Source organism: Cantharellus anzutake (assembly GCF_015039405.1).
Source record: "Cantharellus anzutake strain C23 chromosome Unknown EI90scaffold_6, whole genome shotgun sequence".
NCBI lineage: Eukaryota > Fungi > Basidiomycota > Agaricomycetes > Cantharellales > Hydnaceae > Cantharellus > Cantharellus anzutake.
Window position 1 is genome coordinate 1,066,478 of NW_024066956.1, and position 16,402 is coordinate 1,082,879.

A 16,402-nucleotide genomic window follows, 5' to 3' on the forward strand; every position below is an offset into this window, starting at 1 on the left:
TTTCCAATTTTGATAAGGATGCCTCGGGCCAGGAAACCACTGTTGAACGAACTAAGTATTTTGTTTAACCATGGGAGATGTAGGAATAGTCGGAAAAGAAGGAAGGGATGGTACGTCCAATCGTGGGTTCCGACGACGATCCTAACATTTATTAGTCAACGAGGTCCAGCCGTTCGGCTACGACCTTAGCTGTATTGTAGCGGAGTCGTCCGAATTTATTGCAGAAGTTCAAGCTGTGATGCGCGCGCAACAGATTCCACCAGGTGAGCTCGCGGTGCATCGTAGCCCAACTTCCCTTGCTTGGACGATCCCACGTTGCGTTGGTATTGGAATCCGAATTAAAGATGGCAGAAGACCAGGGTTTGGGATATTTGACAACTCCCAATGCACTAGGCGACGACCGACATAGACGTGTCTGGTGATTGTGCCAGATGGCGGAATTCAAACATTGGATTGAATTATGTAATCTATCACGTATACTTGGACCCGAGCTTCCACTTCCAAAATGGCGCCGGCCTTGTCATAGAGGCTGTCCTACGGCAAAGCCTGACAAGTTATCCGTGAAAGTACGTCTTTCGTACGTCTCTCCATCTAGTTACCGTGAACGAAACTGGTCTACATTTTAAGCAACCTCTGGCTTCCTGTTCCTGAAAGTGTCATTTGTGCGAATGTCCCTTCTGACTATAGCGCCAGCAGGCCAATTGAGAATTATGACCGCTTGTGTGCCAACCAATTTCTTAATTCACACAGGCACGGCCCTGCTGCTCGGGTTGCCTGAAGAAGCATGATTCACTCATGGGTACGGCCTTATCGGGCCAAGCATTCAGCACGCTTTGGCATCATTATCTTCAGAACCAACATCGTTCCCATTGCCCTCACAAACCACGTTCTCGACGATGACAACGACTCCAAAAGGTGTTCAGTACCTACCATCATTGTCTGTGGATGATTTGAACACCGGAATACGGATGACGTTGGAGCCACCACCGCTTCCAGCCAACCTTCCGAGCTCCTCCATTGTTTCCGAACACCTGAACGTCCCTCCCCCACGCACTAGAGAGCGTTGGGATACAATAGAAAGTATGGTACGATGGGACAACGTTCCGGCACAGAGTGAGCCGCGGTCCAGAACTATGATCGCTTTGAGATACCATCAAAAATAGATACACAGGAACTCGTGCAAGAAGAGCAGGAGCGTTTCGACAGGTTCAAAAGGTGCGCGAAGCCCTAAGTCCCACCCAACCTCTTGATTGGCACTTACCTTTCGCGCATCAATGCTGCAATCAGGAACATGCAAAACCTCGATGAAACACTTGGACAAATAATAAATATCGCGCAAGAGCTTACCTCTAGTGTGCGCTTCTCCTCAGCGGCTGTTCGTCTTCAGACGCGCTTGCGCACAGTGCTAGACATCGTCCAAGCAATGCGCCCACGATTAAGCGTCCAGCGTCCGAGACAGGGGCCTTCATCTCACCATTCCACCAAGCCCAGAAGGGCCCGAACTTTCCCTTTATATGCTCCACTAAGGGGCAATACACGAGATAGGACGAGGTACCCAGGAATGGAGGGTGCTGTGGGCGAGGCATTCCCGGACGAACTGGTTTTTCTGGCGAAGGACTTGTACGAGCTTAGAACAGCTCTCAAATCACTTCGCGGATTTGCGAAAGTTCCAGATTACACCTCCGACAATTTGGATCAATCATTCGAGGCTTTTCGTGGAGATCTCGAATACTGGGCCAACAACCTCAGCGACTTCAGAGGTCTGGATCATCCCACCGCTTCGGCTGAAGTTTGAGCACATCTGATTGATATGATCCAGGAACCTTTCACACTTATTCTATTCGGCGCTATATTGTCGACCTTGCCGACAAGATGATACCTCATTTGGAGGGAATTGTGGATAATTTGAGGGTTTTTAACACTGTTGGTAAGTAAGGCTGGTGAGGCTGTGGTGCATTCATCACTAATTCTTAATGGAAGGCGTGCCTACGATAAAGTTTAGTCAAAAACACACTGCAGAAGCCCTTCAAAATGTGTCCACTATAGCTACTTTCTTCTCTGCCGTGTCTGCTACGACCATACAGTTCAGGTGCATGGTTTTTAAAGGCACTTCTCAAGTCATTTCCATTCACTTCCTATTCAGCTATTCTAATAGCGCCACGAAGACTTCGGCTGTTGTCAATTTATTTTGGCTGCTCTCTCTTGTGTGGTCCATGTCCAGCGCCGTTAATAGTCAGCTGGGCTATCGGTTAGTTCTCCGGGTCCCTTTTTTCGACTGCTGATACGATTTCTAGCTGGACTCTCGCTGCGTATTCGAGCCCCCCTTCGGCCGTTCCTTGGTGGATATCTATATGGATCACAACAACGCCTCTCGTGTTCCTCATTCTCTCCATCCTTTCGTACGAGTATCCTATCCTGTATCAACAATGTGACCACTGAGCATGTTCCCCGTTAGCTTTACATTCGGTCTTATTTGTTTCACATTTTCGAATTTTCCACATGCACGATTCATTCCAATTTGTGTGACGAGCTCGGCTGCCATATCGGTCATTGCGCTCCTAATAGTAGGTCTCTGGTTTGCAGGGGACTTCTATGCATTTAGGCAAAATAAAGGGTCAAGGGTGAGAATTCCGGTCTCTCCATGACCAGCACCAAAAAAATAACAGAACTCTTCGCAGTGGCTAGTGGAGGAATTGGAGGATATTTTTCAATCATTTTCACAATGGTTGACGCGGCGTAGCACCCCTGTTGCTGTCCTTCCGACTTCCAGCTCAGGTCTCACTGCCAGCAGACAGGTGCAGCAAACTGACCATGGCGAAGCAACTTCTCCCACTTCTCGAGCAGAAGAAGAGAAGGCCGCCCCCTCGGAGACCCTTGCCTCGAACATTGTTATCGATGGGGTTGCTTCGAATATACTTTCTAGTGGTAGGGAGAGTGGAGCCGTTCCTCAGGTCCGAGGTCAGGTGGCTCGAGGGTCCGCCGCGGTGCACCCAGGGTCACTAGGGTTTGAGGAGACCCGGCATATTCGGAGTCCAACCCTCCGTCTCTCCGAGGTGGTCAATAAGGTGCTCACTCACCCATTGCGAACCGACAACTCACTCGCCCGCTCCCTACAACCTTGGCACAGCTCAGCGTTGACTCCGGGGCCAATAGAGTTGCGGAGGAGGCACGACCCTTATCGATCCGATGCATCGGTCTTGATACACGCCCCCGAATTGTCTCCAGCGAAGTCGAAATTCCAACGCATTGTCCAAAAAGTGATCCAGCAGAACCGGGAGGAGATTAGAGGGCAAAGATTGTCCTTGGAATCCTCCCTGAAGTCACTGCATATGCTATGGAAAAAGAAAGTTCACAAGGTCCCGGTCAAAGATATTCAGTTCAGCCCTGATGGACAATTCTGTACGTGTCGCTCCCTGATTCTTGATTCTATGGTGATTTGGATTAAGGACATGATCCCATAGTGGCCACGTGTGCATGGGATCAGACCACAAAGATTTGGAAACTGGACCCAAGTTTGCAACTCCACCATACTTGCCATCTTGGCACCCAATTAGCGTCTCAACTCGCATGGTCACCGGATGGGAAATTCTTGATGGCCAAGATGACACGCCGTGGATATATGATTTGGGCTGTCTCAGTATGTTGCTCGTGAATTTCGTAGTGGTCATCCACAGAAGTGAAATCTTGCTCAAACAAACTAGACTGGAGACGTACTTCAGCAATTCGTGCTTCCACAACCTAGAAGTGTTCAACTTTGCGTGGTGTGGATGCCGAATGGGACCCACGTTCTCCGCATTGAGGACGCCAATTTGTATCAAGTGGTAATTGTTCTACGCCCCTCGCTCATCCGACACAATATCACCCATCTACTTTATCCAGGATATAATGAACGGAAGTACTAATGCCGTATTTAATTTCTCCAACAAGGAAATCCATGACGCTGTAGTGACACCGGATGGTGAAAGGCACGCCACCAATGGGAAGATCAGGCCTATTCTCATAATGTTCTATTTGGATATAGAATGCTGGCCGTCGGATCTCTGACTAAATCAGCAGATGGCCTGTACCCATCATACAAGTCCCAACCCGAGCAGCGCATCATCAGTGTGTGAAATTGATGTACTTAGAGTGATCCGTCCTCACTGTTTCTCAGTGTTTGACTTAACAAGGCGGACAATACTCCAGTGCGTGGGGTTATCATCCCACGACATTCACCGCTGCTCAACCACTGCCTGTTGACAAACAGCCAGATTCCAATCTTAAACAGTATTCGTGGCTTGACACTATCCGCCTCTGGAACAATGCTGCTCCTTACACACAACAACGAGGTACGCTCGAGCTCATCATATTGCTTCCAACACTAGCCGAAGAACGTTCATCTTAGACTGCTCTACAACTTTGTGGCATCCATCCCGCCTTTTTGACTCTATTGCATCAATATCCTTTGAGAGATGCAAAATGTGCTGGTGTTGGACAAATGGGTGCGCCGGGTTCACCATTCAAAACAGACACCTCCAGGATAGAAGATCAAATTGTCGTATCGGCAACGGAAGGTATGGAGTGTCATACATCAACTTCGACATTACCCTCAGTAGACACTTCATTTCATATTCATATAGAGGGTTACTTTTCCATTTGGGCCCGCGAGTCCGCTAAACTATTAACCTCATTTTCTGCGGATATGAGCCAAGGCTCGGTCCTCACAAGTGTCGCCTGGAACCGTGGGAGTTTGACCAATTCCATGGTTGCGGGCGGTTCTAGTGACGGAACTGTGATGATATGGAGTTCCACAATAGACTAAGCTAGACTCAGTCCTTCTCAACAATTTTGGGTTATTTAGAACACAGTTGTTCGGGTTCCAGCACTGATGCCAGCTAAATCATATGTTGTCGCAGCTACGGTGCTCCTGAGGACTGCAAGAAAGGGTACATGTTTCTTGAGAGGAGATAGTCCCCCAATCCATCTAATCTGCCAGGGTTATGAAGTGCTTCTCGGTGACAGTCCCTGCTTGTTTCTCCAGAAGATTTCATTGTCTTCCCCATTCCAGGTGATCCATGCAACCAGGAAAATTGCTTAACTTTGTGCAGGCACTTGAATATGGCTGCTTGCATCTCACCCCATGTGTCATGAAGGTATTCTGACTTGGTCATGTGCAGGTATGCTTGGTGACAACTCAGAGGGCTATACAGTGCTCCAAAAAACCGTTCCAATGTTTTTCACTTTTCACTTCTTGAGCTTATAGTATCATGGCAGTGGATTCTAAAATTCCCCAAAAATCATTTAAGATGCATTAGTATCCCCTTCACAGACCTGCAAATTATGTAAGCAATATATTTATTTTTGGTAAAGCTATTTAATTTACAAGGTGTTAGAACGGGGCGGGAACAGACGACTCCGGAGTGGAATCGGAGACTTAGCGTGGAGGGACCTTGGCCTCAGTGACTCAAGCGGAGCGCTGTGCCATTGCTGTTTGTCCATTTGGTCCTTAATTTCACAGTAGGTGAGCAGGAAGTCTCTTGGGGGCATTTCAGGTCGATTTCGGACTGAAACCAAGATGAGTATGTACAAGCGCTGATATATATAATGGAAGGGGCAAAAGCACAAAGAGAACAAAGGGTGACTGAATCGGAACGAAGACGTCCGAACGGGAACAAAGGGTAGAGGGAGCGGAGCGGTACCGAAGGTCATAGGGCAAGACCTGTGATACGTCCGAAAGGAGGTAGGGAGGGCGAGGCCCAGAGGGGCAGGAGGATGAGGGGAAGTGGGGATGATGACTAACTGGCTAGAATAGAAAGAAGCAGTAGTCCAAATAGGGATGAAGGGGAAAACGCGAGAAATACATTACAGGCGGCGAGAGTGCCGAAGGCGGTCCATGAAGCTCGGGGGTTGCGGAGCTTACGGAGGTTACGGAGGCAGGGTTGGAAGTCCGAGGAATATTGGCAATGGTGTTTACGTAGTATGAGGTCACCAATGCAATGGACTAAGGCTGAGGTGGAGTCAAAGTCCGAGGTAGGGACTATGATGGAGGCTCGGAGTAAGGTACGAGCGGTGTCCGAGTGCGAAGTACGGAACAGCGGTGGAAGGTTGTAACTTGGCGGAAGGGTGGTGGAGGAGTAACAGAGGGAGAAGAGAGGGGAAAGGTAAGGAAGAGGGAGTGGCGGAAAGGAGAGTAGTCAGGTCCAAAGGTGAGTATCGGAGCGGACGGGGGAAGCGTAGGAGGATAACGGGAGGGTGGAGGTGTTGTGAAGGGGGAGCGGAGTAGTAGGAAGGGTGGCGAGTGGGGCGATGTTCGGTCCAAGATGAGTATTGGAGCGGACGGAGATAGGGTCGGAGAGGTAAGGGGGAGGTGTGTTGCCAGGACCGAAGGTGAGTATCGGAACGGCAGCGGTAGGTTATGACTCCGGAGGTGAAGAGGGTGGAGGTCCGGAAGTCGGGTCGGGGTCGGGTATGCACGGATATGACACAAGGGACCCATGTCATTGGAACAGTTTTTTGGAGTGCCTTTGGCACATCCTAAAAATAAAAATATCACATGTCATGTCATGTGATATTGTTTACTGTACACACTAATAAACAAAATAACGTTGCTGGAGCATAAATACCGCAGCATAATGCCCCAAAAATCCAAAATGCGTCCCTTGTCTGCTTCAAAAATTGCCAAAGTCCTTTCCCTCATTGATTCTGGTCATAGTGCTTGCCAGATCTCATCTGCTACTGGCTGTGGCCTCACCACTATCACTTGGCTATGGTCTGCACACCGTCCTGATGTTCCCAAGCCCAGTGGTGGTCGTCCAACCAAGCTCTCAGAGACTGACATATGCCATGCCTACTGCCTTATCAACTCTGGCAAGGCTGACAATGCCTCCCAAGTGACTTGAATGCTTCAAAACATCACCAACAAGAGCATCTCACCTGAGACAGTCTGCCTGGGACTGAAGAAGGCTGGTTGGAAAGCCATGGTGAAGAAGAAGCGGCCTATGCTTGGCAAGAAACACAAGAGAGAGAGGATGGACTTTGCAATCAGTCACAAGGAGTGGACTCTTGAGGATTGGAAGAGAGTGGTGTGGTCAGATGAGACCAAGGTCAATTGCCTGGGCTCAGATGGGAGGAAATGGGTGTGGAAGAGGGTGGGTGAGCCTCTCAGTGACTGCCTGGTGCAAGGGACAAAGAAGTTTGGTGGTGGATCTGTTATGGTGTGGGGATGTATGACATGGGATGGGGTTGGCATGGCATGCAAGATTGATGGGAGAATGGATGCAGACCTCTACTGCCAGATTCTGGATGATGAATTCCAAGGAACACTCTCCTATTACCACAAATCCCCAGCCCACACCATCTTCCAGCAGGACAATGACCCCAAAGCATACCAGCAAGAAGGCCCAAAATTGGTTCAAACACCATGATATCAGGGTCATGAAATGGCCTGCTCAGTCCCCAGACCTCAATCCAATTGAACATTTGTGGAATCATGTGAAGAAGAAGCTTGGAACTGTGGGAGCAGTTTCAGGAGGAGTGGGATAATATAGAACCAAGGGTTTGTCAGAACTTGATTGAAAGTATGCCTAGGAGGGTTGAGGCAGTGCTTAGGGCAAAGGATGGCTATACCAAATATTAGTTGATACCATTTTCTTCTCCCAAAAATTGACTCCAAAAAACCGTTCCAATGACATGGGTCCCTTGTAAATTAAATAACTTCGCTAAAAATGGTTATATTGCTTACATAATTTCCAGATCTGTGAAGGGGATACTAATGCATGTTTAAAGATTTTTGGGGAATTTTAGAATGTGCTGCCATGATACTATAAGCTCATGAAGTGAAAAGTGAAAAACATTGGAACGGTTTTTTGGAGCACTGTAAATCCCAAACTGGCCACATCAGCAAATCCTGCATGCAGATAGTTTGTGGTTGCTAGGGTTTTGACAGATCCCTACCACCCAAAACTTTGAGAATCTGCCAACACAGGGTACCCTAAACTGAATTAAAATTGAATTAGATCTGATTCACATTTCAAAGATCTGTAACCAGACTTTGCTGATGCACAAGTTGGGTATTTGTTAGAGGATGGTCTCAGATGGTTCTGGAATGGAATTGGAGACTCAATTAGGAAGGACCTTGGCCTCAGTGACTCAGGTGGAGTGCTGTCAGAGTACTGAGCTGCTTGGACTCTAAGTCATGGAATCTGGAGCTTTTGGTGGAGCTGAGGCTGAGAGGGACAGGGTATGGGGGAACCTGGTAGAGTAGTTGCGATAGGGATTCCAGCTGAGTGTCAGAAACAATATTCGAAGTAATCGTGGGAAGTGGAGTGGAATGCAGCAGTGCAAGTGGGCACTTAGCTAGTATGCAACTCCGTTGCAAGGCATCTTGGGAGTTTGGGACTTCAGCTTCAGCAACTCAACAGGAGCATTGCACCATGTGTTCTAGGCTGTCCTGTATTTCAGGTTAGCAGGAGGGACCTTGCAGTGACGTTTACTCAGGTGAAGATGAAACTTAGAGGCAAACTTAAAGATGAGAGGACTTTGGGGATTTCTAGTCGATATTCGAACTGAGGTACATTGACAGTAAACTACAAGTATAAATACGAAAGGAGGGGCTGGTTGGTCTGGCACCTGAATGGGGAGTGGAGTGGTAACCACAGCGAACTGAATGAGAGGCATGAACCAGGAAGACAGGTTATTAAGGAACAGATGGAAGTGCGATAAACAATTAATGTGGAAGATGGCATAGAGAGAAAGACTGAGGGGACTGACAACCTGACACCAATATGGTGATGGATCAAGTGTCAATATATATAAGCAGCAATATTAATGAGAGGGCTAAGCAAGGAGAAGGCGTGTGGTGTTTGGCAATAAATGAGTAGTGTGTAGCTGAGTGGCCAGGAGGGTTGGGGATAGCAGAAAAGGAGGCAACACTGTGGGGCTGCAAGCGGGGTAGACTAGTGGCACTGCTGGGTGGTGGGTTGCAGAGAAAGCTGATGGGGCAGGATAGGTGGTAGGGACATAGGAGAGTGATAGTGGACAGGCACCTTTTGCAGGGCCATGACACTGAGCAGCAAGGGGAATGAGAGAAGAAAGTTACCTCTCTCATTTGCTACTCAGGGAATAATAAGGTTGGCATACTCAGTAATGTGGGTGTAAGGCCGGTTGGGGTGCCAGCCTTGGTAACTCCTCAATCCTCAGGCTGTCGATAATCTAGACTGTATGGGGCTAGTATTCGACAGGGGGGGAGGAGAAGGGCTAAACCCCTATTCCTGACCCCAGACACTATATATGTATATACAGTTGTTATACATTGTTTAGTCCGAAGATTATTATAGTATAAAGAATAATAGGAAAGCACACAAAGTGTGCATCATCCATCCTCTATCCATTCCTTACACTCTCCCCTTACAACAACCTAAGGGTTCTCCCCTTAGAGCAACCCATAGGTGTTCTCAAAGAACCCAAGTTGGAATGGCCCAAACTGGCACAGGTGTTTGGAGACCGAGAGTGTGTGCAGACTTGATGATGCACAGACTTGGACAGAGTCCACAGGGATTCATGGGCACAGTGGCAGGAAGGAAGTAGGAATGGGAGGGGCCAGTGAAGGCAGAGGTGGAGGTGGAGATGATGAACACTGTAATGGGTCAATCACCTTGACTCGAGACAGAGAAGAGGGGGAGGGTTGTAGTGTGCATGGGTGTGGTTTGTGGGGCCAGGTTTTGGTCCGTGGGCGCTACTGAGTCTGCAAAAACCTCAAACAAACACTCACCTACATCTCTCTTGGACGTCAAGGCTGAGGATTATGATAAGAAGGGTCTTAGACGTTGGTAACTAGCTCAGGGGGGGTGTTAGTGTCATGGATGGCATCTTTGCCACTTGGATGTAACTCTTTCTTACTCCTTCATGGGTCTATTCAGTACTAACTTGTTATGTACAAGCTATTATCTATTTTATATGAGTTGGAAATGGAATGAATGGAATGGGGGAATGTAAACAGGCCATTAGGCAACCGTAAATAAGGAATGTCCAATTAGGAACAAAGAAACAATAAAAGAAATATGAATGAATGGGGAAAATATGACAATGGATCCGAAATGGGAATTGTGAAAGTTAACTCCGCAACACTTCGCCACAGCGCCCGCCTATCCTCCCATCAGCAACCTCCTCGTCTCCAGCTTTCCAACGAGTCCTTATTTGTCCCAATTGGTGCAGTAGTTCTTGAGATGTGGCCATTGACAGGTGCTGTCAAGACCATGTGAGGCTCTACACCATGCTGAACCATCCGAGTATGGGGTTTCCATTCTGGGAAATGCTTTGTGGGTGAAGAAGGAAGGTAGAGCATGGAGGTCTGGAGAGGGGGTGGAATTGGTGGCATGGTTGGGTGTGGGAATTTGGCTTGGGGCTGTTGGGAATGATGGGGAAAATAAGGAAAAATAAGGAATGGGTGTATGGTGTGTTGGATGGTGATAGGATAATCATTGGAAGTGTCAGTGGATATGTAGTGCATGTTGGTGGGCAAATTCTGCAGAATCTGACTTTTTACCGTGCATGGACTTGTCCCCACAACAATGCATCGACATCAAAAGGAGAAATGCCATCAGATGGGAGAGAAGAGTTGAGGGAACATCAACATTGGAGCAGCAATGCAGTGCACAGCATGCATCAGAGGAAAGAGATCTATCAACTTCAGTGGTAGCAAACCAGGTGGTCTCAGACAGACATGGGTAGTCGATGGGTTAAGTGCCCGGGGAGTGTGCAAGACCATGGCAGCAGCAGTACTAAAGAACCAGGGGAATACCCCAGCCATGTTAGCTTGTGAACAAACTGCGATATGCAGCATGGTCAGACACAGGCACGTTGTGCCAATGGTAAATGAATGTTGACAGGTGTGTCGACAGCGAAAGTGACAATGCATTATGGAGCGGACACGTTGGAGCTGGGGATAGAGTAATGTCGACAATAGGTATGGCAGCGCAGCAGATGGATTCGACATGGTTGGGAGTGGGTGCGTGTTGGCAGCAGGCAGCGTTGGCAACAGGTGCATTGACATTGGATGACACTGTCAGGGCATGCTGCTCTGCTCTGCACCACTCCCTCCCTTTTTCCCTCCTTCCTCCTTTCCTTCTTCTCTCCCTTCTTCTTTTCTCTCCTTATATGGATGACTTCCTTTCTGTCAGGGCACACCCGCCTGACCCGCCTCCACCCAGACCTACCTCACCCAGTACCCCTTCTCCCACCCTGCACCTTTCCTTCATATCCCTTCCCCCTCTATCCCTCTCCCATTTCTATTTCTATTCCACATGGACGACCTTTCCCTTATATCTATGTATTATTGACCCACCCACGACGCGCACATGACATGCCTAGCCCCAGACGACCCTGGACAGCTCTAGGGCACAACCTAGTGCGTGCGCATGCAGCATACGCCCTCGGGATCCCCCACAGGGACACCCGGGTGACCGCGGCTGTATGCGGGGTGATATGGCGGACCTCATGTGACCCAAGCTGCATGTATATAAACACACCTGGGGTGGGAACCGAAGAAGTAGCCTTCTTCTCAACATTCCCACTTCAGTCTAAGTGGCCAGGGATCGCTGTCCCGCATTGGGCCTGCCAGTACGCATGCCCGATCTACCCCCCGTGAGGTCCTCAGCACTGGACGCTACGCCCGGACCGCCTTGACCCCGGATGTGTCCCTGACACTTTCTTACACTTGTAGCATGGACGCATCCAATGCCGAGTACCTGTCAGGGACGCGTCCAGGGTCGAGGCGGCCTGAGGGTAATGCCTGGCACTGAGGCCGTCGTGGGGTGTGGAGCAGGTGTGTGTACTGGCGAGCCCGGTCTGGGACGATGGTCCCTGGCCACTCAGACTGAAGTGGGAACTGTGAGTTGTTATTAAAAGGGGAGGCTATGCTACTTACCTGAAGTGGGAACTGTGAGAAGAAGGTTACTTCTTCGGTTCCCACCCCAGGTACCTTTATGTACATGCGGCTTAGGTCACATGAGGTTTGCCACGTCACCCTGCATACAGCCACAGTCGTCTGGGTGTCCCCGTGGGGGATCCTGAGGGCATGTGCTGCATGCTGTAGGCGGGATAATCGCCCACACGCATAGCCGGCTCAGATACCCGCTTCCACCATTCAGAAAACCCCTTCCATTCATGCGACAACTCGATACGAATTTGGTACCTAAAAATAGGGCTAATTCGTACGATTCTGACGATATCAAGAACGTCCCAATCGGTGGAGATTTGATGGAGTTCCGTGTTGGAGAAGTTAGGCATGGCAGGTCACGAGTATGTGCAGGCGTGGGAATCTCAAGCAGCAACCCAGAAATCCAGCCTCACTCATTCCCATGGCGTCTAATAAATTGGTAAAAATGTTTATCGGCTGTGTGAGAGTTATCTCCGGCTACATTTCCAATTTCGGCTCATAATTTCGTAAATCCATTGAGATATCGCTTATTTTCCTTTATTTTCATATTTTGCCATCATTTCAGTTATTGATTGATATTCTTTTATTGATACTGTTACCCTTTTTTTATTTTGCCTAATAAGGTATGCAGGTGCCATATGGTACCAATATTCACCATCAATCATTTCTAAAAATAATTATTTCTTATAATCCTGTCCATACCGGATTTTTGAAAAGAAGTTCTCCCCTCCCCCAAATTCTTCTAAGGTGCTAGGACGCGCTAGAGTGGGTGTGAGTGAGTGGAATTCCAACAGTAGGAATAAGGGCAACAATCTAGCCTGCAACGAGTGGGTAGTGGATTTGTTGAGCCCGGACCTTGCGGAAATCCCGGAGAACCCACCACGGAGTTAAGGATTGAGCATGGCGAGTTTAGTCAAGAAAGTAGGATTTTGGAGAGTTTGGCCCCACGAGCTTAGTTGGCATAGAGAGCTGCAAGCCCTCTTTCAACGCACATGTGCTGGGTTGCACTGCGAGGCTGTCCAGGTCGTCTGGGGCTGGGTGTGTCATGCGTGCATTGCAGGCGGGTCAATAATACATAGGTATTGTCATATCCATCCCCAGCCATCGACTTCTGATCCCTCCGACTCCTCCGCTCTGCCTCTGCTCCTTCTTCACTAACCTCGGAGCTCCCATATTCCGCAATCCCCTTGGTACCCCTTGATGGTCACACCCCCTCCTTTCAATTTATTACCTATGCCTCCCTAAGTACGGAGCCCCGAAGGCTTCCAGACAGCTCCGACATCCGCTAGCGCACTCCTGCCTCTGCTGGGCAATACACTCGCTTGCCCTGCAGAGCCCACCTTCAGGCCTATCCCTCCTTTCTGTTTCTGGGTTATCACCTGCCTTTCCACTAACCCCGTAACCTGACTCGTTGGTAATATTCAATCGGCTAATGTTTAACCCTGTTAGCTCCACTTGGCTCGGCTCCGCCATTTGCGGACCCACCCTCACTGTAACTATATATACTCAACTTGTACATAGGTTACACTTCAGTAATAAAATCGACTAGAGTTTACCCCCCTTCAGTTCTGGTTGCCAGTTAGTAAGTTAGGGCACGGACGTGTTACTTGGCACAGCGCTCCTGGCACAAGTCGCTGAGGCCAAAGCCCTCTGCCATGGAGACACTCCCTCGTCTCAACCTGGTCTCTGACAGGTATGAGGAAAGGTTGTCCATGTAGATAAAGATAGAAGAAAGAACGAAGGAATAAAAGAACAAAAGGATAGAAAGAAGAACAAGAGTTGAGGAAACGTGATGAAGGGTGGGGGGTAGAGGTGAGCAGGATACCGGGTCAGGGCGGGTGGAGCCAGGTCAGGCAGGTGTGCCCTGACATCACTCCCTCCTTAAGCTGCTTCGCCTCGAAGCGGCCATGGGGTTTGTTCTCTCCCTTCCTGGGGCGTTGTAAGGGGGCAAGGGATCTACCACCCTAACGAGAAAGAGAGGGGGCCAAGTGTTGGGAGTGCTCAGGGGAGGTTCAGATGAAGAGGAAGGGGGAGGAGAAATGGTCCGGGTGCGATGTGATAAAAATGATAAATCTCGTAAATCTCACTGATAATCAAACTAAAGGGAACTCTGTCCCTGCACTATGTCTTGAGCCTCTTTGGCTTCGTATTCACCGCTCTGGGTGCTGGTGACTTCTGCTAAAACTTCATGTTTGTTGGGGAGCACCTCTCTCTGTTGGGGGAGTCCTTTTTTGTAAATACAGGAAAGAGGGTAACTATAAATATGAAAGAAATACATGGAAATCCGAATGATCCGACGGGTTTAGGATGGCAACAGATCCACAAGGAACAAATAAGAAAAAAGCAATATCAAAGAAATATTGATGTTGTTAAGGAAATAAGGAACCATGGTGATCGGAACAACCGCTGAACCAAATCCGTCGCTCGTAACATTGTTCGACTCGTGTTGACAAGGGCTTTTCAACGATACCAAATTCGTCCAGATCGGTGGAGAATTGATGGAGATACAGAGGAAGCGGTGGAATATGCGGGTGACAGTTGCCCAATTTGGAAACTGATGGTTGTCCGTGGTCAGGAATGGCTTGAAAAAATCGGAAAAAATATAGTAAACGTGGAAGGGGTATATGGAACAATGGTAGATGTGTTTTGGTGGTGGGGTGCTTGACGTGGGTGGTAGAATCATGATAATCGGCTCATTTGCATGGTACCGGCTGTGCCCACCTACAGCGTGAGGGTGTTTGGTGGAATTCCTCTATCCGGTCAGGGGCATGGATTAGTTGGTCTCGGGGGAGCCATTCATTCTCTGAGTTCGGCCAACCCACAAACTTTACTACAGTAAATACCAGAGCTTCCGGTGTAACCACTTAGAGTCCAGTATTTTCTCTACTTCATATTCCTCCTCTCCATCTATGAGTTCTGGGCCCGGGCGGGGGTCAGGGGGTCGTTCTGCAATCTTGTCCGGGCAGTAGGGTCTTACATTCATCACGGATATGACTGGGTGTATTCCCTTTTGCCATGCAGTGAGCTGGAGCTTGACAGCAGCCAGGGAGATGACTTTGACGACTTTGAAGGGGCCTAGCCACTTATGGTCTAGCTTCTTGGTTGGGCAGTCATTCATATAGTTTTGGGTGCTGAGCCAGACTCAGTCGCCTTCCTGGTATTTGGGGGCTGTCTCTCGACCCCGGTCATAGTAGCGGGCCATCTCGTCCGCTGCATGCTCCAGGGCTGCCTTTGCCTCTTCCCGTATCTTCATCATCCTGGATGAGAAGGCGTCGGCAGCTTCTACCTCAGATGTACGTGTGGGCTCAGTCCCCATCCTGGGATGCTGCCCGGTGTCAAGCTCGAAGGGGGTTTGACGGGTGGACAAGTGGACGTGGTTGTTGTAGGTGAATTCTGCCAGTGGGAGCCAGTCTGCCCAGTCGTCCTGGCGGTGGTTGACGAACACCCAGAGATAGGCTTTGATTTCCTGGTTAACCCGCTCTGTCTGTCCGTCAGTCTGGGGGTGATAGGGCGTTGAGGGGGTTAGCTTGACCCCCAGGAGATCTGCAAGTTCTTTCGAGAAGTGCGAGATGAAGGCGCTCCCTCTGTTGCTGAGGATCTCTTCTGGGAGCCCGTGGTGCTTCCAGACATGCTCCAGGAAAAGCTGGGCGATACCAGCCGAGTCCACGGACCTCATGGTGGGGATTGCGTGGATGTGTTTGGACAGACAGTCCACTACAACTAGGATGGCATTAAACCTTTCGACTCTGGGAGCTCTCCCACCATGTCTACCGAGATTACCTGCCAACGGTGGGTAGGGACTTTATTTGGGGTGAGCTTCCCGACCTTCCGTGTGGGGAAGGATTTGACACGGTTACAGGTGTCGCATCCATGTACATATCGCCCGACATATTCTGCCATCTGAGGCCACCAGTAGTCATGGGAGATGAGCTCCAGGGTTTTCCATCGCCCTGGATGTCCCGTTGCCTGTGCGTCATGGTGTAGCCGTACCAGATCGTGGCGGAGTTGTGGGTCTTTTGGAACGTACACCCTGCCTCAGTAGAGGACCAACTCTCCCTGTCTCTCCCACTCGTCCGACCTTAACTTCCCTTCTCCTAGTTCTCTCATAGCCTTCGCCACCCGCTCGTCATGATCCTTCGCTCCTCGTATCCTCCCTAGGATATCCACTTCCTCACCTTCCACTGAGACTGCTTCTGTCGCATGGGCCTCGAACCAGGCCAGTTGGAGGAGGGTCAGCCCCTCATTGTCGTCCCTTCCCTTCGGGTGGTCAGCGCGGTGAGGGGGTGCATCCGGTTTCCCCATGAGCTTCCCTGGGCGGTGGACGAGGGTGAAGTGGAATCGGGAGAGGAAAAGGGACCATCGGGCCTGATGTCGATTTAACCTCTGGGCCGTCCGGAAGTAGCCCAGGTTATGGTGGTCGGTGTAGATCTCGACTTTCTCCTCAGCGCCTTCCACAAAGTGTCGCCATTCCTCGAGGGCTCAGATGAT

General features: G+C 49.5%; 1 protein-coding gene across 1 annotated transcript; it reads left to right on the forward strand.

Annotated features, from left to right (window-relative positions):
* The first annotated feature begins 487 nt into the window (after positions 1–487).
* On the forward strand, positions 488–5,285 carry EI90DRAFT_3151311 (WD40-repeat-containing domain protein). Its single transcript, XM_039065718.1, has 17 exons — positions 488–566; positions 628–1,113; positions 1,164–1,215; positions 1,288–1,760; positions 1,820–1,927; positions 1,981–2,248; positions 2,295–2,399; positions 2,456–2,621; positions 2,679–3,399; positions 3,462–3,637; positions 3,702–3,821; positions 3,880–3,965; positions 4,022–4,104; positions 4,154–4,184; positions 4,247–4,328; positions 4,385–4,553; positions 4,620–5,285. The coding sequence occupies exons 2-17, from the start codon at positions 897–899 to the stop codon at positions 4,799–4,801; spliced, it is 3,039 nt and encodes a 1,012-aa protein (XP_038921467.1). The 5' UTR covers positions 488–566; positions 628–896; the 3' UTR covers positions 4,802–5,285.
* The last annotated feature ends 11,117 nt before the right edge of the window (positions 5,286–16,402 follow it).